The 23,073-nt window shown below is 40.1% G+C and overlaps 1 protein-coding gene across 1 annotated transcript in view; it reads left to right on the forward strand.

Annotated features, from left to right (window-relative positions):
* LOC114773265 (otoferlin-like) overlaps nt 1-23,073 on the forward strand; it is a 64,204-nt gene that overhangs the window by 22,777 nt on the left and 18,354 nt on the right. Inside the window, 15 exon segments of the mRNA XM_028965790.1 lie at nt 706-905; nt 14,195-14,268; nt 15,403-15,529; nt 15,613-15,667; nt 17,060-17,191; nt 17,777-17,839; nt 18,003-18,087; nt 18,196-18,355; nt 19,192-19,378; nt 19,796-19,982; nt 20,238-20,461; nt 21,757-21,865; nt 22,158-22,350; nt 22,697-22,817; nt 22,970-23,070. Coding sequence (XP_028821623.1) covers nt 706-905; nt 14,195-14,268; nt 15,403-15,529; nt 15,613-15,667; nt 17,060-17,191; nt 17,777-17,839; nt 18,003-18,087; nt 18,196-18,355; nt 19,192-19,378; nt 19,796-19,982; nt 20,238-20,461; nt 21,757-21,865; nt 22,158-22,350; nt 22,697-22,817; nt 22,970-23,070 — 2,018 coding nt within the window.

Below are 23,073 nucleotides of genomic sequence, written 5' to 3' on the forward strand. Positions count from 1 at the left end.
AGAAGACCACAAAGTCACATGTTCAAACCCCACTTATTACCATTGAGCAAGACACTTAACCCTGTGTCCAGGGGGACTGTCCCTGTAACTACCTATTGTAAGGCGCTCTGGATAAGTCTGATAAATGCCAGAAATGTAATGCATTTTCTGTAAAATAAAAAATGAGGCTTTGGGATGTATCCCATTTGGCCTTCCATTGGAAGCTGGCGTAGTGACAGCATAGCAGCTGCCTCACAGGGCAGTTCTGTCTGAACGCTCTAGTTCCCCATCTCACTCACAACCCCTTTCCTCATGGGTTAAAGGATAAGCGATTTCCTTTCTTGATGGCTCCTCCTGTTTGTTAACACAAGGAACAAGGTAATGGATCCTTATTTTGTGACTCACTGACACAGCAAACCTGAGAAACCAAACTCATCTGCTTGCCCATGTCTGGCAACCCTGCTCAGACACAAATTTAGCTATACCATAAAATGTCTTACAGTAGATCAGCAGATTCTTTTAAACAAGGTGTATTATTAAACCAATAACAAGATCAGATATTTACATGCCCTTATATAATACTGATTGATATGTAATACTTTTAATATATGGCTTCAGATTAGAGTGCATTAATAATTTGTCTTAATTGTGGGTATTAATTTAATTAATTGAATTAATCTGTTTACGTAACCTTTCATATTTATACATTTGTTTTTTTTTTTTTAGACAAGTGTAAGCATAGAAATTAAGTACCAGACAATGGATGGGAGTGTGAAAGTTTGGAGCGATGGTGAGTTCCTCGACATTCCAGAAGACTGTGATGGAACATTCCAGTTTGAAACAGAGAGTTTACTCTCTGGACACAGCCAGGGTTCAGGTGTTTCAGCTGGCCGATCTCTTCAGGGATCCATTCCCAGATTCAAGAAGTAAGTACTCACTGTCTCCTCAGTTACTCTAATACTAGCTAATTAAAAACAATCTCTGATCTATTATAAAACACACACACAAACATATACAGTACAGGCCTAAAGTGTGGACACACCTTCTCATTTCCTTTATTTTCATGACCATTGTCATTGGTAGATTCTTACTGAAGGCATCAAAACTATGAATGAACACATGTGGACTTATGTACTTAACAAAAAGTGGAGACCTGACCGGACCTGAACCCAGTAGAGATGGTTTGGGGTGAGCTGGACCGCAGAGTGATGGCAAAGGGTCCAACAAGTGCTAAACACCTTTGGGAACTCCTTCAAGACTGTTGGAAAAGCATTTCAGGTGACGACCTCTTGAAGCTCATCGAGAGAATGCCAAGAGTGTGCAAAGCAGTAATCAGAGCAAAGAAACTAGAATATAAAACATGTTTTCAGTTATTTCACCTTTTTTTTTGTTAAGTACATAACTCCACATGTGTTCATTAATAGTGTTGATGCCTTCAGTGAGAATCTACCCATGTAAATGGTCATGAAAATATAGAAAAGAGTGTCCAAACTCTTGGCCTGTACTGCATCTAGGGGGCAGTGGTGGCCTAGCGGTTAAGGAAGCGGCCCTGTAATCAGAAGGTTGCCGGTTCGATTCCCGATCCACCAAGGTGCCACTGAGGTGCCTCTGAGCAAAGCACCGTCCCCACACACTGCTCCCCGGGCGTTTGTCATGGCTGCCCACTGCTCACTCAGGGTGATGGGTTAAATGCAGAGGACAAATTTCACTGTGTGCATCGTGTGCTGTGCTACTGTGTATCACATGTGACAATCACTTTTTTTTTTCAGCATATGGGGCTATATTGTAGCTATAGCTGTTTTTCTCCATTGATTGCACTGAAGAACACTGAGGCCCCGCTGGACTGTCTGATTCAATATACCGACTAATCCATCATAATAATTACAGAGACAGCTTGTGTCATGCTGGTGTCTGTAGGTTTTTATTGTACAATAATATGTGTGTGTGCGTGTGTGTCTGTCACTGCATTTTTTACTCCCTTTATTGAATATGCACCCTTTATTGAATATTTTGCTATTTAATTATATTGCAACTGTGACCTGTGTTTCTGCTGTGGTGGTATTTGTTTTATGATTAAGGTGGCCACTAAGCCATTTTTAATGCCATAGTAGCACTTGGGACATTTGGGTTCATCAACATCTATTCAGGCAGCCAATAATGCCAATAAAAAAATAATTTAAAAACATTCCCCTGGGGGAATTTCTGACACCCGTATTTCAGTTTGATTGTGCCTGTAAAAACACTGGGATTGGAGTGCTGTACAAGCTGCCTTCTTCCCATAGGGATTTGGAAGAGAGGTACAAACAGGGAAAGTGGGATGACGAGAGGACTACTTTCTAGCACAGAGTGATAGTGCAATTGTTGCAGGGAGGTTGAGAGAAAGGGCAGATGCAGGTATCAGTTTGAAAATATCAGTCTCTGAGTCTGAATTATGTGAGTCTGAAACTAAATACTGAAACAAATTATGTACTGTTTTGTTTTAGTCTAGGGTTAATTGTGTATCGTAGATGTAAAGTAATTAATTATCTCTTTCTAATTACAAACCCAAAGCCTTCCTTAAAACATTCAGTTAATCAAAAATGTGTGTGGAAATGTGCAGGTACTTATAAGATAAGCGTATTATCTTAGTGAGCTATTATGCTTCCTGCTGAGTCAAGGCTTTATGTGTCTTCATATTATAAAAACACTTCTGAATCTAAAACGAAAGTGAAGTTATTGTCATTGTGAAACACTGCAGCACAGCACACGGTGACACAACGAAATGTGTCCTCTGCATTTAACCATCACCTTTGGTGAGCAATAGGCAGCCATGACAGGCGCCCGGGGGACGGCGCTTTACTCAGTGACACCTTGGTGGTTCCTTCTGATTAGGGGTCCGTACCCACTAGGCCACCACTGCCATCCTTTTTGATGGACATTTCCCCATGATCCCCATGAAGGAAGCCCTTCTGTCAACACATCACTGAGCCTCTTTTGACACCTTTCTAATATTCACTTGGCACCACTCTTAGTGTAGATTATTTGGGAAACTGGGGCCCTTCAGTGCATAACATGCTCATGCTCTATGTCTTGGAAGTTCTTGGTGGCATTTAAAAATTAAACTGGGGTAACCAAGATAGAAAAAAGTTCCCAGATTAATTAGCCGGGTCCAAAAAGTATACTGCAAAAAAAGTAGCTTCAATGCAGCTTCTTTTGAATGTCGTACAGTCTGTCAAAGGATGCTACCTTTGTTTTGAAATAATTTTCATGGCACTTTTGTTACACACCATTACTTGGGTTCCATTAAGACACATTATTTTTACATTAAGGTTTTTATTTAGCACCTAAGCTTCATTTGCTGTCTCCTCTCATTGTAATATGTTCTTTTTCATTGTATTACCTACTTTAAAAAAAAAATCCGGGTGATGAATGGTTACGCAACTGCGTTTGACGAAAGTGCCTTGAGAGAGAAAACACCGGTAGGTGAGAAAACAGGGTCATGCAGCAGAACACTAGACGATGATCCCAGGACACAACGAGCCTCCGGCGACTCCAGCTCTGCAGAAAGAAGCTCCTCCAGATGGTCGAGTCGAGCTGCAGGTCACTGGAGGGGCACCCCGCAATGAAGGTGTGGAGCAGAAGTGATACTGTAGAAGATACATGCACGATATGATTAAAATGAGTTTAAACAACAACTGATCTCATGCATTGGTGTTTTTGGAAAGGTGACCCTTGTGCAAGCTGTTTAATCCAGCTGAGGCACGCAAAGCATAGAGCACTTTGTTTGTCGAAACCACCGCCACCAACACACCCATTAGACATATTTATTGCACGTTCATCTTTGGGTCTTCTGCACGGGAGTCGTGAACTATGGGTTCATAACATCACGTCACAGCATTTTTTATCCTCTCTTATTCTTCAAATTTCACGTTTCATCTCTCCCTCGTGGGCTGTTGTGTAGGGCAATAAAGTGTTTAGGCATCCTGGGATCCTGCTTGTCATAGAATGCATCACACTTTACAGACATGTCGGTACACAACGGCTTAAGAGGGGAATACAGCGAAGGAGGGAGAACCCAGGATATACCCTGCAAAATAAAAAAGCAGTTGCCATAGTGATGCGTTTTGGCATTTTGTGGGATTTTTTTTCAGTAATACCACAGGAATGATGGTGAGGTTCCTGGAAGGGGGCTAATCATCCAAAATGCTTGGTGTGTTTTAGATGTGTGTGGACAGATGTCCTGTAAACAGTGTTTTTATTTTATTAAAACACATCAAGACCACACACACACACACACTCTAGTACGTTAGGGTAGGTTTGTGTTAATCCAAGTGTTGAAGATGTCTATTAGATAAGGGATAGGGAGACAAACATATGGTCCCAGCATGCAGTATTGTACAGTGGACAGGGATAATAGGATAAAATAGTGTGATCCATGTTTTTGTTAATGACACTGTATTATTAGAACTACCCCTTGACTCAAAATACATACAATTACACACACACACACACACACACACACACGCAACCTAGGCTCTCAGTGAAAGCGTCTGTCATTTTCAAATGGTCGTAGATGGCAGCGTGGGTGGGTTTATTCAGGGAGATAAGGGTGGACAGCACCCATCTGAAGATGGCTATCAGGCACTGTGATGTAGCAAGAATTAATATTGTGGAATGAAGTCCATATGAGGCAAAGCACGGGTTTGAAAAATTCAAAACCGTGGGAGGGTAAACGTGAAATGTTTTCTTTTTGTGTGTGTGTGTGTGCAAAAAGTGGATATTTTCTATTGCTTTCTGTGTGCAAAGGGAGTTTTTTTATGCAGTGGTTTATGATCTACTATGTTGGGTGATTATTTTTGGTTGTGTGATTGGATGCCACCACTTTGCTCTCTAGCTTTAGCTCCACAGCTGTGCATTGCTGGAAACAGCCCATGATAATCGTCAAAAACCACCCCTGTGAGCGCTGTACAAAAAAAATGAACGAAAGCTGCATAAACGTGCCTGCCTTTTTTTGACGTCTTCTTTATTATTGGTTTTTATCCTTGTCTTGTATGATTTATCATAGGTTGAATAATGTTCTGCTACAATGGAATCAATATAGCAGCAGGCAACATGAATACTGGATATTTCTAAGTATCCCAAATACACCAGCTGGAATTACACAAGACATTCACATCAGCTTTAATATAATTTTTTCATGTGTTTGACTAGTGATGTGCAAGTGTTTCACTTGCTTGTTCTAACAGGAAGATGCTTTACTGGAGTGGGCAGATAAGGAGTAAATTGGATTAACATACTCATAAAAGAAAATTAGTGCAGATGTAGTTTGTTGTGTTGTTTGTACTCTGACAGTGGTTTCCGAATTGTTTTTGAAAAATTGCTTTAAATTATTTTTAATCCTATGGGATTTCAAGAAATGTAAAAAAGTATTTCATAATGAACCTGTCAGCAGCTTTCAGATTAGATGTGTTTATTAAAGCAAGTTTTGACAGGACCCGAAATCTAGAAATATCCAGTTACTGCCAGCAGAATAACGTTGACCTGACGTCATTTGGTCCGCGAAATTGGTAAATGACCCTGCAGTAGAATTATCTTAGCTGGCACATTTACTGTTCATTATTCTATTATTTCCAGAGTGTGAGGACGGTAGAATATAGGCATTTCTCTCTGTGGTGCATCACAGAAGCTCATGAATTAGTCAACAACGGCACACATTTACTCAGCTAAGCTTCTGTTGGCCCGGCCATTTTAATTACGCTCAAATATGCGGCCCCTCTTTTCAGGAGAGGCACACCTGCAGCCGTTCTTTATTTAGCCCTTTGTTTGTGTCCGTCCTTGTCGTCACATGAGCTCTGCTCCCAGCAGTTCATTTCTCTTTTGAAGACTGTCACCCAGGAGGCAAACATGACACTTTGCCTGGGCTTTGATGTTGTTGGTGGTTTACAGTGATCAGCTGACAATGAGTGTCATATGCTTTATAAATACAATTTATTTATCACATTTCTACCCATTACAGCTGGTGCAGTGCCAGTATGTCACATGGCACAATCTCTAGCAGCAGTCCAAATCAGTGTAGATACAATTAAATATAAAACTTAATATTTGCCCCCACTTTCTGAGCAGCTGGAGGAGAATTTACTGCTGTGGTTTTTATGAGTTTATTTTTAACTTGTATACTGTATATATATGTATACTGAATATTGATTTCCTATGTCTAAATTGCAGGAATTTAGTGTAGAAAAAGTACAGTGGAAAAAATAATTATTTGACCCCTCGCTGATTTTGTAGGTTTGTCCAATGACAAAGAAATGAAAAGTCTCAGAACAGTATCATTTTAATGGTAGGTTTATTTTAACAGTGACAGATAGCACATCAAAAGGACAATTGAAAAAATAACTTTAAATAAAAGATAGAGACTGATTTGCATTTCATTGAGTGAAATAAGTATTTGAACCCTCTAACAAAAAGACTTAATACTTAGTGGCAAATCCTGTGCCCTTAGAAGAAAAACACCCCCAAAGCAAAATGTTTCCACCTCCATGCTTGACAGTGGGGACGGTGTTTTGGGGGTCATAGGCAGCATTTTTCTTCCTCCGAACACGGCGAGTTGAATTAATGCCAAAGAGCTCAATTTTGGTCTCATCTGACCACAGCACCTTCTCCCAGTCCCTCTCTGAATCATTCAGGTGTTCATTGGCAAACTTCAGCCAGGCCTGCACATGTGCCTTCTTGAGCAGGGGGACCTTGCGAGCACTGCAGGATTTTAATCCATTGTGGTGTAATGTGTTTCCAATAGTTTTCTTGGTGACTGTGGTCCCAGCTACTTTGAGGTCATTAACTAACTCCTCCCGTGTAGTTCTAGGATGATTTCTCACCTTTCTCAGAATCATTGAGACCCCATGAGGTGACATCTTGTGCAGAGCCCCAGACCAAGGTCGATTGATGGTCATTTTGTGCTCCTTCCATTTTCGAACAATTGCAGCACCAGTTGTCACCTTCTCTCCGAGCTTCTTGCTAATGGTTTTGTATCCCATTCCAGCCTTGTGCAGGTCTACAATTTTGTCTCTGACATCCTTGGACAGCTCTTTGGTCTTTCCCATGTTGGAGAGTTTGGAGTCTGCCTGATTGATTGATTCTGTGGACAGGTGTCTTTTATACAGGTGACTAGTTAAGACAGGTGTCTAACCACTCTGTGGGAGCCAGAACTCTTAATGGTTGGTAGGGGTTCACATACTTATTTCAAACAATGAAATGCAAATCAGTCTCTATCTTTTATTTAAAGTTATTTTTTCAATTTGCCTTTTGATGTGCTCTCTGTCACTGTTAAAATAAACCTACCATTAAAATGATACTGTTCTGAGACTTTTCATTTATTCGTCATTGGACAAACTTACAAAATCAGCAAGGGGTCAAATAATTATTTCCTCCACTGTATAAGTAAATGCATCAAATTAAAAGTAAATAGTTTTCCTGAGCAATTTTAAGTTTCATTTTGGATACTGATACTGATATCTATTGTGATATTAAGTGGGCCTAGTGGGTAAGACACTCATCAAATAAGACCACAAAGTCATAGATTCAAGCCCCACTTACTACGTTTGTGTCCCTGTCCCCATTCTGGATGAAAGCGTCTGCGAAATGCTGTAAATGTACATTTACACTACATTTACACTTACATAAGTGTAGATTTACATGTACATAAGATAATAATAAGGTTACAAGTTAATCTGAATATTCTCTAAAGATGAAAGTCTTGAGCTGTCATTTGAAAGTGCTCAGTGACTGAGCTGTTAGTTCATTCCACCCTCGAGGGGGCAAGACAAGGTGCAGTGCGAGGTATAATAAGGGCTGTGAGGTAGGATGGTGCTACTCCATGTTAGGCTTTGTAGGCCAGCATCAGTATTTTGAACCTGATGCGTGCAGCTACTGGGAGGCAGTGGAGGGAACGTAGCAGAGGGGCGGTGTGGGAGAATTTGGGAAGGTTGAAGATTAGTCGTGCTGCTGCATTTTGTATGAGTTGTAGAGGTCGGATGGTACATAGTGGTAGACCAGCTAGTAGTCCAGTCTTGAGATTACTAAGGACTGAACCAGTAGTTGGGTGGTCTGTGTTGACAGATAAGGACGGATCCGTCTGATTAATAGTAAACAGTTTACTAAAATAAACAGATTGTTTAATTTCTCCAACATCTCATAAAACCTTGTGGAATGGTAGTTTGGTAGTTCCTCCATTGCCCATCTAGAACTGCAACTAGCAACTCAGCTTTTTTTTTTTTTTGCATTTGTTAAGTCATGAAGTCGCAGGTGCCCTCCATGCTAAGAACCTGTTTGCGGTACGTCTACTGCTTTTAACCTTGGATCACTCCCAGCTTCACCAGGCAACATCTGGGGGCGGGGATCACAGAGACAATCCTTGTGAGCCTCTGGGGTAAATGAAGCATCGCTTCTCGATGTGCAACACCTCCCCTCCCCCCAAAGTCCTTCCACATCTTCTTCTGTCATTTTCCCCCTGCTTTTCCTCTGCAGCCGAATTCATGTTAAACGTGCAGTGTTGAGGAGCGTGGAGAGCGATTGAACTTTAAGGGATGAGGGGGATTTTTGGACTGATTCTGCCATGTTGATGCATTTATCCTCTTCTGCGCTTTCATTCCATCTTTCATTCAGATATGTTTCTGATAGTTCTTCAGTTTGGTGCAGTTGCAACATCCTCTGACAGTTTTTACTGTAATATGCCTACACCATGATGCATTCCCAGTTATAGAGAATGGATGCCTTGCCCAAAACCTGTGAGAATATAGCAGTGCTCTTTTCCATTAGTTTGCTTAATTTCAGTCCATTAGTGAAAGTGAAGTGATTATCATTGTGATACACAGCAGCACAGCACACGGTGACACAACGAAATGTGTCCTCTGCCTTTAACTCATTTCTTAATGAGCAGTGGGCAGCGATGACAGGGGAGCAGTGTGTGGGGACGGTGCTTTGCTCAGTGGCACCTTAGCGGATCGGGATTCGAATCGGCAACCTTCTGATAGAACATATTTTTTTTCATAACAGATATCACTGTATCATAAAAACATTTGGGTCAGTAAATCAGAATTTGCTCATGGTTGTTATAGTTGAGCTGGAAATTGAGTGGTTCATCTGTAATTCTGGTCTGCTATGATTTTATTTTCTTGTAAGTGAAATTCAAATGAATGATCCAAGGCATTGTTTGCTGTAGCTTTTATAACTCTGTAGAAGTCTATTTTTCAATTGAATGGATAAGATGGACAAGCTAAATATTTTTACTATTATTCATCAAATGCTTCCATTTACATACTTAGTTACTCATACAAATGTGCACATTGAAATTCTGTGACCTTTAGAAAGGCTGTTTTATCTAGTATCTTCCGTCAAAGTTTGTACATTGTTTTTTATGTATATAAGCAATTGTGTGCATGTGTGTGTGTCAATCTTTAGTAATTTATGCACATTTCCTAACATATGTGTAAGTAAATTAAGGAAATGAAGGTATGCAAATTAGAAGAGTATTGCTGTGCTATGTTGCTATCTAATGTCACTAAGTTGCAATATCACGTGTTAGTATCAAGTCAAGCTATACCCCCTAGGGCTCGACAGTTAATACTCTACCATGACGCTGCACATTAGTTAGTAGAGTGACACCTTATATAAATGTGTAGCGCTTGTAGTGGGGTTGTAGCAGCCTAGAGGGTAACACACTCGCCTATGAACCAGAAGGCAGCCAAATCACAGTCAAACCCCACTTACTGCCATTGTGTTCCCAAGCAATGTAACCCTGAGTGTCCTCAGCAGGACTGGTCCTGTAACCACTGATTTAAAATCGCTCTGGATTAGTGCTGCACGATTAATCTAATCGCAATCGTAATCGCGATGTCAGTCTGTGCGATTACATGAACGCAAAAAGATGCGATTTAAATGATTAGTACATGGATTGGATCGGATATGTTGCCGATCCATTCTCATTCTCAAAGTTAGCGAGCTGACTGAAGTCTCACATCTCAGTCGGATGTGACGTGTTTGGTCACATGACTTTCGATTCGGAGACATATGGGTAGACGGCGCATGACGAGCTGCATCGTACGTCAACGTCGCCGCCATATTGCGATAGGCTCTGCAGTGGCGTGAAGCATATACATGTCTATGGAGAGAAGTGCCAAAAATGCCTCACTCTTGTGCTGCTTGGGGCTGTACAAACCGCTGTACGCTCCAAACCAGATCCCGGGGGATTACATTTCATAGGTAAAGCGGGACAATTGTTTTGAATATATTTGGCCATTATAAAATCCCGTTTTATAAGTCTTAACCTTAGCTAAGCTAGTCTAAGATAGCGAAGCTATGCTTGGTTAAACGTAAGAACTATAATACGGGATTTTATAATGGCCAAATATAATCAAAACAGTTGTTTAGCTTTACCAGGGTTTGTCGTTCGACAGTAATGTAAAGAGTTTTTTGTGATTATTACATTTTTTTTGTGATTATTTAATTTTTTTTGTGATTATTTTATATTTGTAGAATATTGTATTTTGAAAGCACTGGGCATTTCAGGTTGTTATAAGTAGTTTGTATGTTTCACTTTGAAATTAAACATTTCACTATTAGTATGCGACTTTTCATTGATATACAAGCAAGTGTCCTTTATCATATCGCATATCGCAATATTGATCTCAATAATCGCAAAATGTCTTTTTCCCCAAATCGTGCAGCCCTACTCTGGATTATAGTTGTTTTTGGCAGTCTGCCTTAATTTTTTGCGTTCAGCTCTCATTTTAGTTATTATTAGTCTTAGTCACATCCAGACTCATTTCTGTCAACTAAAAGTCTGAGCATTTTAGGCTTATTTTAGTCACATTTCTAGTTTTAGTCAATGAAAATTGTTTTAGTCTCTTTTTTTAGTATTGCAATGCTTTATTTTACCCAGTCAATATAGTACAAGTCCCTAGTAGAACAGACAAAACTAAATTTTATGTTAGTCAAACCCATTTCTTTATTAAAACGAAATTATCTTTTATTATTATTACCTTCTAGGCTTAAGAATACTCTAAATCCATTGTAGACATGAAAGACACTCTGATTTGTTCATGTTTTTCATTGTAAATTCATTGTAAATAAAGTGTATCCAAGGATCCCACCACAAGTATTCTTACATTTAAATAATGCTGTGCATTAAGGGAATGCTGTGTATTAAGGGAAGTGACGTCACCTGGACGCCAGATGGGAGACACAGGAAACAGAAATACTGCTTAAAAATAATATAGCACGATTAAACGAGAGGACATAATGTCTCATCGTGTTTTCGTTGACAAAAAAGAAGAATATATTATATTTGGTAAACCACATTAAGTCTCATTCCTATTAGTCAACAATATTACATGGTAGGTTTTGTTACAGTTATCGTCACATGACCAGCATCTTGTTTCCATCACATCATAAAGGTTTAGTGACAAAGGTATTTCATCATAAATATTGTTGACAAAAAACAAGATACTCTGGATAAGGGCATCTGAGAAATGCTGAAAATGTAAATGCTTCATATTCCTGCTGCCTGACTGCCACCAAATTGCTGGGGGCCTCAGTTATAATAGCACAGTTATAATAATAGCTGTGTGTGAAATCCCTCTCTATTTAGCATCTCGTGCTCTCAAACTTTTTCACACATCAGCAGTTTTGTTACAGTTTTCTCAGTACTTTTTACGCATAAATTATTACTCTGTGGAGGATTTGCTGCATGTTGCATACAATTAGCCGTACACCCATTGCATATAAACAGGATCTTGTTTTGATTGAAATATACCCTAGTGCAACACAATCATAATTATGTCTGCTGAAAGTAAATGGTTTTCTTGTTATCATTAGATAGCTGTTGAAATCAGAAAGCCACTGAGGTGGACTGAGGCATAGAATTAAAAGAGTCAGTCTCCCCTCACAACCACTTTAACAGAGGAAAACTCATCAGTGTAGGATTACACTGCAACCTTGGTTTAATTCGAACATCTTGACTGAATGGGCTCCTCATTTTAGTTTCAGCAGGACTCTATCCACTTCTAATCCACATTCCCATTAGCCTCCTGTGACGGTCTTTGAGTGGTTGTTTCTTCAGGAATCTTGAACTACGTATGTGGTTTACTTAGTAATAGGAAATAATGAGTTCATATAACCAGTTTCAGTGCTATGTGGCACATTTTATTGTGTATCTATTAAAGTCGGGACACTCAGTAAACAGTGATCTCTACAGTAGAAGTTCCCAAAAAGACCCTAAGATGGGTTCATGTTAGTCATGTGACAAAACACCTTGACCATAATTGGATTCTTTAACCAATACGTTCTTAGTAATAATTCAATGTAGTAATCATATCGGACTTTCATCTGTGATTATATCTTTTGTAAGTGCTTCTCTATCGTTCGCACAATATAGAATGCCACTAAAAATGGCAGTGCCTCGTCTATTTTCCTCTGGGGATTTTTGATCACATAGATGTCCAGTAGATTCACGTTTTCTACGTGTCTTCAGGTCCGTTCGTACTAAAGTATAAAGATAGATATAAATATATTTGTGTGTGTGTGTGTGTGTGTGTGCTTGACTGACTTTGCATGAGAGGGCAATCCTAGCCAAGCTGTGGGCTAGTCTCATGTTCTTCTAATCGTTAGTGTCTTTTGTCCCCATTGGGACTGAACAACCCATCAGTACCTGCACACCTCTCTACCTGTCTGAAGATCTCATTCTAACCATGGAGCACTAACCTCCACGCTGCCCTGGAAACTCTGGACATTTCTTTTGTGGAGTTTTTTTTCTATCTGATTCGTTCAGAGCTTTTTAAGGATCACTCCTGTTTTTGTGAGTACATGGTATGTATTGCCTGTGTTTTTTGGCTGAAATTAAATAGGAAGTGTGGCTGTCGTTTTTTTAAAAGGTGCAAATTGTAGTGACTTCATTGTACTTTGTCCATCAATTCAGTGTCCGTGTAGCGTTTTGTTCGGTAAATGCTACCTGCTGTTTGACCTTATATGACCAATTTATTTCCCATATCTTATAATGGGTTCAGTTGCTCTTGACTAGTATGCTTCAAAATTTGCAAACATCTAGAGTCTGGGGCTCGTTCAAGCATTTGATATATGAAATGTTTTTTGACGTTATTTTTACTCTTTAGGCTGATAGGATGTTTTGCAATATGGTTACAGTTGATGATGTTCATGGTTATAACAAAAACCCGCATCATAGGCAGCCGTTCTTTATTAATCAGAAATTGCATTTAATTAACGCAGCAACAACTTGGAATAGGTTTCTGAAACTGAACAAGGCTCTAAAAATTTCTGAAATAATCGTGCTCTTTTGCTCCTTCATGAAATGTTTTTAGAGAAAAATAATGAAAGGACAAGCCCATCTCAAATCCTTTCATCCTCTCCCGTCTGACACTGATCCATATCTGAATCTAATTCGAAGACCAAGCGTATCTTGATTAATTATTAAGGCCCCTCATTTGTACTCTTGTGCAGTTACGTCATCATCCCTTTGTTGTCCTGCTGATATTTGATACATATAATATCCGTACGGTGTTACCTGACTCCATTGGGCTTATTGTGCCCAGGGTCCCAGTGGTGAATAGGCTGGCTCGTCTGATTATTGCTCCAATTTTCCATCCTGTCTGCATGAGACATGCCTGACCAGTGACAGATTGAAGGATATCCATCCACTAAGGGTCAGGAAAGTTCTTTAGGGAAGTTCTATAAGCTGCTATACCAAATTTTTACTTTAAAATAAATATTTGACTGGCCTGTGAACATCTGGCGGGCTATTGGTGTGTAAAAGATGTGTAGAATTTTTATGTGAAACTGTGCAATATCTACAATCTCCAGGAATCATCACCATAGGTAACTCCTCATTGTCCTTCAATAACCAGCCCAGATATTAATCAACAGTAACTGCATGGCAGATAGACATGAAATAGGTCATTTTAAAAATGCAAATTAATGTGTGTGCGCGAGTGTCTGACTTAAGTTCATAACAATACATACAAAACGGGTACGCAATACTGCAATTCAGACACTGGTCATTAAAACTATTGTTAAAATAAATACTTTGAAATTATCGTTATTTAATCTATGGAATTGTCAAAAAATGGTAAATCAATTATGCAATGTCTTGTATATTTACAGTATGATAAATCTGTGTAATATTATATGCCAGATTTTCCCTGAAAATCTTGTGTCATCCCCATGCCAGAGCAAAGAACGGAGTGTTGTCAGCCATGAAGCTTGGGAAGACACGCATGTCCAAGGATGACCACAAGAAAGGAGGTAAAATGGTTGAGCAGTAAAGGTCAGGGATGATCCTCTGCATTTAGCATGCAGGGACTAGGGTGGTAGTATCCTAGTGGGTAACACACTCACCTAGGATCAAGAAGACCCAGGTTCAAAGCCCACTTATTAGCAAACCCCACATACTGTCCCTGAGCAAGACAATTATCCCTGAGTTGCACCAGGGGGCTGTCCCTGTAACTATTGACTGTAAGTTGCTCTGGATGTAAATGTAAATGTACTACAGAAAGGGGACTAACATACAGGATGTCATTGATGCCCCATTAGGTGTTGATTGATGAGTAATCTTTTACGGTCCCATGACATGAAAATGTAACTTTGTGAGATTATTTAACATTAATACGAGTTCCCCTAGCCTGTCTATGGTCCTGCAGTGGCTAGAAATGGTGATATGTATAAAGAGTGCCTTGGTCATTTTGCTTCGCCCATCAAAGAGCAGCAGCTCAGACGGTCGAATCTGGAATTTGTCCCCTTATGTTGTTTTAAGGGGAAAGGTTACCTCCCCTTTCTCATTTATTGCCCGTTTAGAGAATTTCCCACCCCTCCCCTAAAAAATGGATTCCATCAACTTTCATGGCTTGCAAACGAGCGAAGCATTGCAGTTCCTCGGTGATTGGGTGTAAAAATGAATACTAATGTATTTTCTTAGTCTGTCACGTGAGGTTCTGGGAAAAACACAGACGCGGCTTCCTGTAGACGCCAAACATCCTTGTCCTGCCTCTCTCCTCCTCATTAGCATTTAGAGCTACACACAATGAAACATCCTGGGGAAAGCTCATCATGTGTCTGGCTCAAAGTGGCTGTAATTCTGCACCAAGGCTGAATTTTGGAAGGAGACTTCAGATACAGCATTAGGGGACCACTAAGACTGATATAAAAACCAAAAAAAATATTTGCCATAGGACCTTTAAGTTATCAAAAATGTAAGGCATTGCATATGATATGTGTTCTTAGCATTTTGAGTAATACAAACTATGCTACAGAATAGAGCTGTGCAATATTTTCAAGCATGAACATTACCTACGTGAAGAGTACCATTATATTGCTTAATAGCAAAAATGCAGCGCAATATCCCTGTAACATTAATTACATTCACTGAATTTCTCCTAACAGATGACCCTGCAATTTTGGAGACAGAGGACCTGGACAGGAAGGCCATGCGTCTGGGTCGTGCAATTGACCCAGACAACATCTCACTGGCCTCCGTCACTGCAGTGACCACCAATGTGTCCAACAAGAGGTCTGCTTGGGCTTTGCTTGCATACAGATTTCCTGATGCAAGGATGATGTTATGGTTTTAAGCCTCTATCTGTTTTTTGTCAGGTCAAAACCCGATATCAAAATGGAGTCCAGTTCAGGAAAACCAGTAGATTATCAGGTATTGAAATACACAATGTATAATATCTATTAGAATAACATTATGTGCCACTGCAGCATATAGTCATTACTTATCTTCCAACACATTTTGTTTTCAGATTTCAGACTAGAGTCCAGTGGGTATTAAGTAATATTTTCTGTCAAATTAGTTTGAAATTCTTAAGGAGTGTTATTTCGCCCTCTGTCATTTTCAGCATAATCTGACCCAGTTATGCTGTTTCACAAAGCAGGCAGACATAAACTGTCTGAGTGCTTTAGTCTTTTCTTTGATGGGGGCTATTGTCACGCTCACTATGGTTAACTACGTTCCAATGGGATTCATTTGTATGCAGTGCTCTGGAGAATAACATGTAAGCTTACCTTTCTGTTTTTTTATTTTTTTTTGGCATTGTTTTTCCCACTTAAATTCATACATTAACCCATTACCTGTGTGCCCTGAACTGTCATATTTTATTGTGAAATAAGCAGTTCCTGCACACTGCCCGTCCTGGGTAATTATAGTTCAGTCTTCAGTCGAAACCTCTGCCGCCGCCTTTATAGTCCTGCTGATTGGACGTTTTCCAGGCTTCTGGAGATACAGCGGGGGCTGCGTCGCAAGGAGGGGCGGGGGGGTCTTTGGTGAGCTGTTCATTAGTGCACCGCACTGTAACTCGGAGCAGATAAGAGAGTGAACTTGCACAGCAAGTGGCCTGCTTAAGAGGCTGTTTCAGTCTCTTCTCGTAACAAAGACAGCCCAAGCTCATGATTAGCCCTGGGCTTTTTTACCCACAGAAAATGACCTAAACAACGCGCTTCTAACAAAACAGTTGCTAACCGGCCACTGGCGCCCGTAGAGCCGAGTTAGCCTGATCAAGCTGAGTACAGCGGTGCACCATTTCAGTGTAATTTCTATTGGGACCTTTTTCTGTTTATCGGGGTAGAATATTCCTGCATTATGCATCAGCTCGTGATATGTGGCTCAGCGCTGCAGATAAGGGGAAAGGGTTGCCAGCAATAGTCGGAAATCTGAGCTGCTCGAACACGTGAGATTTTTCATTGTACTTTTTTTTATTTTGATTTCTGTGAAATAATAATCAGTATGATACAATATGCGTATGACTGATTTTACCTGCCGTGTTAGTGTATCTACATCTATAAAGTCACTTTTGCGACAGAATAATTAAACATGCCTTTTTGGAAAAGCAGCATATTAAAAGGTAAAGTACACAGTTTAAAAGGTTAAATGGGAAACAATGGTGACTCTTGAATAATAATAATTTATGAATCTCTTGAATATTATCCTAGGCAAGGACAAATGTTTTGTTCTGCTTTGTTTACCTAGAAATGAAATTTGGTCTTTTTTTTTGGTCAAAAAATCCTGGTCCAGTGATTTGATTTGTTTTCTTCTCCACAGATTAGTGTCAATGTGATCGAAGCTCGTCAGCTGGTTGGGTTGAACATGGACCCTGTGGTCTGTGTTGAAATTGGGGATGAGAAGAAGTACACGTCCATGAAGGAGTCAACCAACTGTCCATATTATAATGAGGTCAGTTTTCCTAGTGAGACTCTGGTCTCCACAATGAAAGACTTTACTCATTTTACCAACCTCCAGAGAAGCGTGAACATTTAACAGCTCGTAGTGATCATCATAGTTCTCCCTGAGGTTCTTTTGCTTTATCTTGATGAGATGATTGCAAGCTCTAGCTTTCCTTTGAACATGTTATAAATATTAAATGTAAGATTTGGCCTCACACATATTCCCGCTTATTCAGTATATGATCATATTATAAACTAGGAATCAGTTAATAGAGTTATGAAGGATTTTCATTAGTCTGTGAAAAAGGCTACAAAGAAAGCATTGGATTTTTTTGGCTCATCACTCCGTCAACTTATTCTGTCCTTTTCATTCATCGCTGACTTTAATTTATTTTCATTACTTTTCTACTCACGCTATATAATTTGATAAAGCAGAGAGTGGAGACACTTAAAGGCAATGCAGTATAGTTTTGCCAGATCGAAGGGGCAGAACATCTTCACTCAGCTTCTTCGACATTTCTACCACACAATTCAAAACCAGGTACAAGGAGATACATATGTGCAATGAATCCGTTCTTCTCCTCTCAATTTGCAGTATTTTGTCTTCGACTTCCATGTACCTCCAGATGTCATGTTTGACAAGATCCTGAAGATCTCAGTGAGTACATACCCAATTAGAGGACACTTGGACCTAATGTCTGTCCTTGTTTTATTCCATAACTTAATTCCTGTGGTGGTATCATAAACAACAGAGAACATCTAATCAGTAGTTTAATCGAAAAATAAAAATCTGGTGAGCTTTTTTACTTATTTATTTCTAGGTGATACACTCCAAAAACCTCCTTCGGAGTGGCACTCTAGTTGGCACATTTAAGCTGGATGTGGGTACAGTCTACTCACAACCTGGTGAGTGTGAGGATGCTGATAGAGCTAGATAGATATTCCAACAATAACCTTTTAATTCTCATTGAATAGGTTACATATTTCATATATTCAGATGTTTGTCTGTCACAGATCACCAGTTTTACCATAAGTGGGCCATATTGTCTGACCACGATGACATCACGGCTGGGTGTAAAGGCTACGTAAAATGTGACATTGCTGTGGTGGGGAAAGGTGACAACATCAAGACCCCGCACAAGGCCAGTGAGACTGATGAGGATGACATAGAAGGGTAAGAGATATCAAGTCTTAATTTGCATTGTCCCACAGACACAGACATCTGAAAGCTTTTGAAGCTATAAATTGCCAAGTTTGAACACAGACTGTTTGGATCAGGCCAATCCATGAGAAATTAAACCTAGATGTTTTGTTCATAGTTTATCCCATGAAGACAGTGATGACAAATGTACTCCGTCTACATTGTAACCCTCAGACACTTCGAGTGAAAGTGAAGTGATTGTCATTGTGATAGACAGCAAGCACAACACACGGTGACACAACAAAATGTGTCCTCTGCTTTTAACCATCACCTTTGGTGAGCAGTGAGCAGCCATGACAGGCGCCCGGGGAGCAGCGTGTGGGGATGGTGCCTTGTACCTTGCCGATTGGGATTCGAACAAGCAATCTTTCCATTACAAGTCCGCTTCCTTACCCGCTAGGCCACCACTACGCCAGTATCAGCACCATCTACTTCATTATCCATTAACTTCCCTTGAAACATTAACACTACTCTGTGGACACCTATTATATGTCTGTGTTCTATGTAGTTACTTCATTGCTTAGGCCTGTTACAGGGTCACATCTGTAGGAGCCCACACTGGGCTCAGGGCCAAAGGACACACACACTCCTTCCTAAGGACAATTCAGTGTCGCCCGTTTACATAGTGTGCATGTCCAAGCCAAGAATCAAACTCACAACCTTTGAGGTGTGAGGTCACATCATTAAGCACCACACCACCATGCGGCCCACTTACTGCATTGGTTGCTGAATAATAAAAATAATGTGCTAAGGAAGTCAAAGGTTTACAACGGATTAACAAGGATTTTCTCCCCTGGTGCTTCTTTAAGGAATCTGCTTTTGCCTGAGGGTGTCCCCGCAGAGCGACAATGGGCCCGGTTCTATGTGAAGATCTACCGGGCTGAAGGGCTTCCAAAGATGAACACCAGTATTATGGCAAACATGAAAAAAGCCTTCATTGGCGAAAACAAGGACTTGGTGGACCCCTACGTCCAAGTGCAATTTGCTGGGCAGAAGGTTTGCTTGTTAACCTAAAAATACCTAGTACCATGTTTTTTTTTTTTTATTTGGTAAAGTCAATTCTTAGGTGCCTTGATCAACATCCATAATATCTGTTATGGCTGCTCTGACATTTTGATTTACTGAGAGTAACAGAATCCCATGACAGTGTCACTCTGACGCAGCACTGAAAATATCATTCCACCATATTATGTTGCTTATGGTCATGTGACATCTCATCTGTTGTGGTTTATTTACTGTATTGGCCTGAATATAAGACAGTTGCTTTTCTCAAAAAGATGTCTGAAAAAGTGCCGTCATCTTATACTTACAGTCTATAAAAAATACTGTGTTTAGGTGATTCATTAAACATGCTTTTTAGAAGTCGGTACATTTATACTTACAATTCAGACCCTCATTCTGGGGTGTTTACAGGGGAAGACGTCTGTACAGAAGAGCAGTTACGAGCCTATTTGGAACGAGCACATTGTCTTCACCGAGATGTTCCCGCCTCTCTGCAAGCGCATGAAGGTCCAGATACGGGACTCAGACAAAGTCAATGATGTTGCCATAGGAACACACTTCATTGATCTGCGCAAGATCGCCAATGATGGTGACAAAGGTGCAGCCCCACAATCGATTTTCAGTTTTCTTTTTATTGTCTGCATTTCTGGCTAGTAAATAAAACCTTGATGGAAAACCTTGAGGTCCATTTCAAATATGAGTTACAGGAGAATCCCTGTAGGATCTTGTTAAATTTCCAGGCCAGAGGATATTTACCCAACCAGAGACAGTCTGGTTTCAGACATTTGGTTTTCAGCGTAGCTCCTGCACTGTTTGCTTGTAAGAAAGTTTGAACTCCTCGATTTCTCTCCAGGTTTCCTCCCCACCCTGGGCCCAGCTTGGGTGAACATGTATGGGTCGACACGGAACTACACGCTGATGGACGAACATCAGGACCTGAATGAAGGCTTGGGTGAGGGTGTGTCCTTCAGGGCACGCCTCCTTGTCAGTGTTGCCGTGGAGATCCTGGACACCACGTCCACAGAGATTGTGAGCTCCACGGAGGTGAAGGTGGAGCCGGTGTCAAATATCTCAGAGGTGTGTCTCGTCTTCATATTTCTGAAGTTCAAATATCAAGAAATTTGGCTGGATAGATTAAATAACAAGTATCATAGTTACCGCTGAAATGACAATGTCTTTATACTACACCAAATAAAAAATAAAAGACTATGTGTGTATACTGTGGATCCCAAGATCACCCCATAACCCTACACTTATTACACATGAATACTACTGTATATAAGACACTGTAAAGTGTGATCAAATGTGACCTTTTCACAACCCTCTGCTGTGCAAAGATGCTTAATTTGAACTGACACTAGACGTAATCAACAGCCATTTGGGAAATAACAAGTGCAGGAATCACTTCCACTTCCTGATTCATGGTTTAAAATCTCCTGTCTGTGTGTGTTTCAACACGTCCCGTAAGTGTCTAAATTATTGATAAAGAAATGTCTGTTCGCCTGGGGTGGTTTTACTGACCAGGATAGAGCTAATTGTGTAGCACTGGACATGATTAATCCTTAAAACTGTGGACTAACTCTGTGAGGGTGTCTATTGATCCAACCAGCGTGAAAGCTAGGGCGCTGAATACTGCAAACAAACACTGCAGAGATTTGATCTTCATGCATAAAATATCATATGTGCAAACCAATGCTGGAGCATATGTATGTATATATGTGTGTGTGTGTGTGTGTGTGTGTATAATGCAAAAATGCAGTATTACATGTATTTGTAATGTATTTTAATAGTAATTTCATTTCCCATGGCCTCTCTTCTTTTCCCCCTTATCTATTATGTTTAGCAGGTTGTTATTTCATGATGGGTTTTTTTATGTCGTCAGACAGACAGACGTTACTGTTTGTAGTCATATTTTATCAGTGAATTTCAGTGGCAGAAATGTGTGGCAGAGTTTGAAGGCTGTCAGTAAGGGACTGAGCGAGCAGAAGAAAATTACATCGCGGCGGGAAAGCGGGAGAGGAAGGAAGTGTCAGTGCATTGCATCAGTGGGCAGATACGAGTTGGCGTCGACTCTGCCCTCAGGTTGCCGCTCCGGCTCCGAGTAAGAGTGCCACCATGTTAATTATTCATCCGCCGCTTCCTTGGAGTGGGGCAGCACACGGTAGCTTCCTCTCAGTGAGTTACTACCACCACGGGCTCGAGAGAAAAGCGCTAAAATCTTCCCTAGACCTGGTCACATGCTGGCTCAGTAATCATGATTGAGCTGGCTCACCTCGCTGAAGGTCTCTTAAATGCATGGGGAAAATCTCATGTGTGTCGTTTAAAGGCACCTTCAGATTTGCTGTTTTAATATAATTCTGTCTTCTCCTCAGAGTGCAACTGGAAAGGTGGAGGAGTTTTTCCTTTTTGGAGCTTTCTTGGAAGCCACCATGATTGACAGGAAGATCGGCGACAAGCCTATCAGTTTTGAAGTAACAATAGGTGTGTTTGGTATTTAAAAATTTATTTTATTTAACAATGAAATTCACCGAAGATATATATACACACACACACACACACACACACACATATTTATACATATTTGGTTTGCATCAAAAATGGTGTGATGAAATAGAAAACAAAAACTCAAAAAAATCAGCTCAGTTCTTTTTTGTAAGTGTCACATATTACAGTTTATTTTGCATCCTGTCTTTGCCGTCCTAAATACATGTCGTTGACCAGTAATGTAGTTGTCTGTGTTTTTTTATTTGTGTCTATTTTCCCTTTCTATTAGGTAACTATGGTAACCAGTTAGACGGGGTGAGTAAACCTACCGGAGCAAAGAAAAAGAAGAAGGAAGGAGGAACGGAGAGTGAGGAAGACGAGTCAGAGTTGATTCAGAATTCCAGCGATGAAGAAGTAGAAGAAGATGGAGACCTAGTGTCCGTGTCGTCCACTCCTCTTTTGAAACCTGTCATTACCGACAGGTCAGAAATTTCTCCAGAGTTCTAAACCCCAAACAGAAAAAGAAATTATAATGACTGTGTATTACATGACTCATTAATACTATTATTCAAAACTAAGAAACAATAAATTAAACAAGACTTGAAGCTTGAGCTAAATTTAAAAGACTTGTATAATGACTTAGGCTCCCTGAACTTCAATGGGCAAAAATATGCATTATTATTCAGTCGTGACTGACTGGTCTGACTGCAAATGAGAGCTATTTTTTATTTGTCACTAATCCATGTCATAACCACACCCCTGCCTTATAATATTCAACTCAAAGACGCATGGAAGGATGTTAATTTCAAGTTCTCTGATTTTTTTTAGGAATTACTTTCATTTACCGTATTTTGAGAAGAAGCCCTGCATTTACATCAAGAGCTGGTGGCAGGACCAGAGGAGACGGCTTTACAACTCCAACATCATGGACAAGATTGCAGACAAATTGGTTAGGTCCAAATGTTCTATGCAGAGTTCTTCCCACAGAAAGAACCCTAGTATAATTATTGTAACTCTAGTACAAATAGTATTGTTCTATTATTTCCACATTTATATAAATCCTTTGAAAAACAAGTCTTGCTTCTGTGATGTGAATGTTAGGAGGAGGGTCTGAATGATGTTCAGGAGATCATAAAGACAGAAAAGGCCTTCCCAGAGCGCAGACTCAGGGGGGTGCTAGAAGAACTCAGCATTGGCTGCAGGTG

The sequence above is a fragment of the Denticeps clupeoides genome, unplaced genomic scaffold (genome assembly GCF_900700375.1).
Source record: "Denticeps clupeoides unplaced genomic scaffold, fDenClu1.1, whole genome shotgun sequence".
Taxonomy (NCBI): Eukaryota; Metazoa; Chordata; class Actinopteri; order Clupeiformes; family Denticipitidae; genus Denticeps; species Denticeps clupeoides.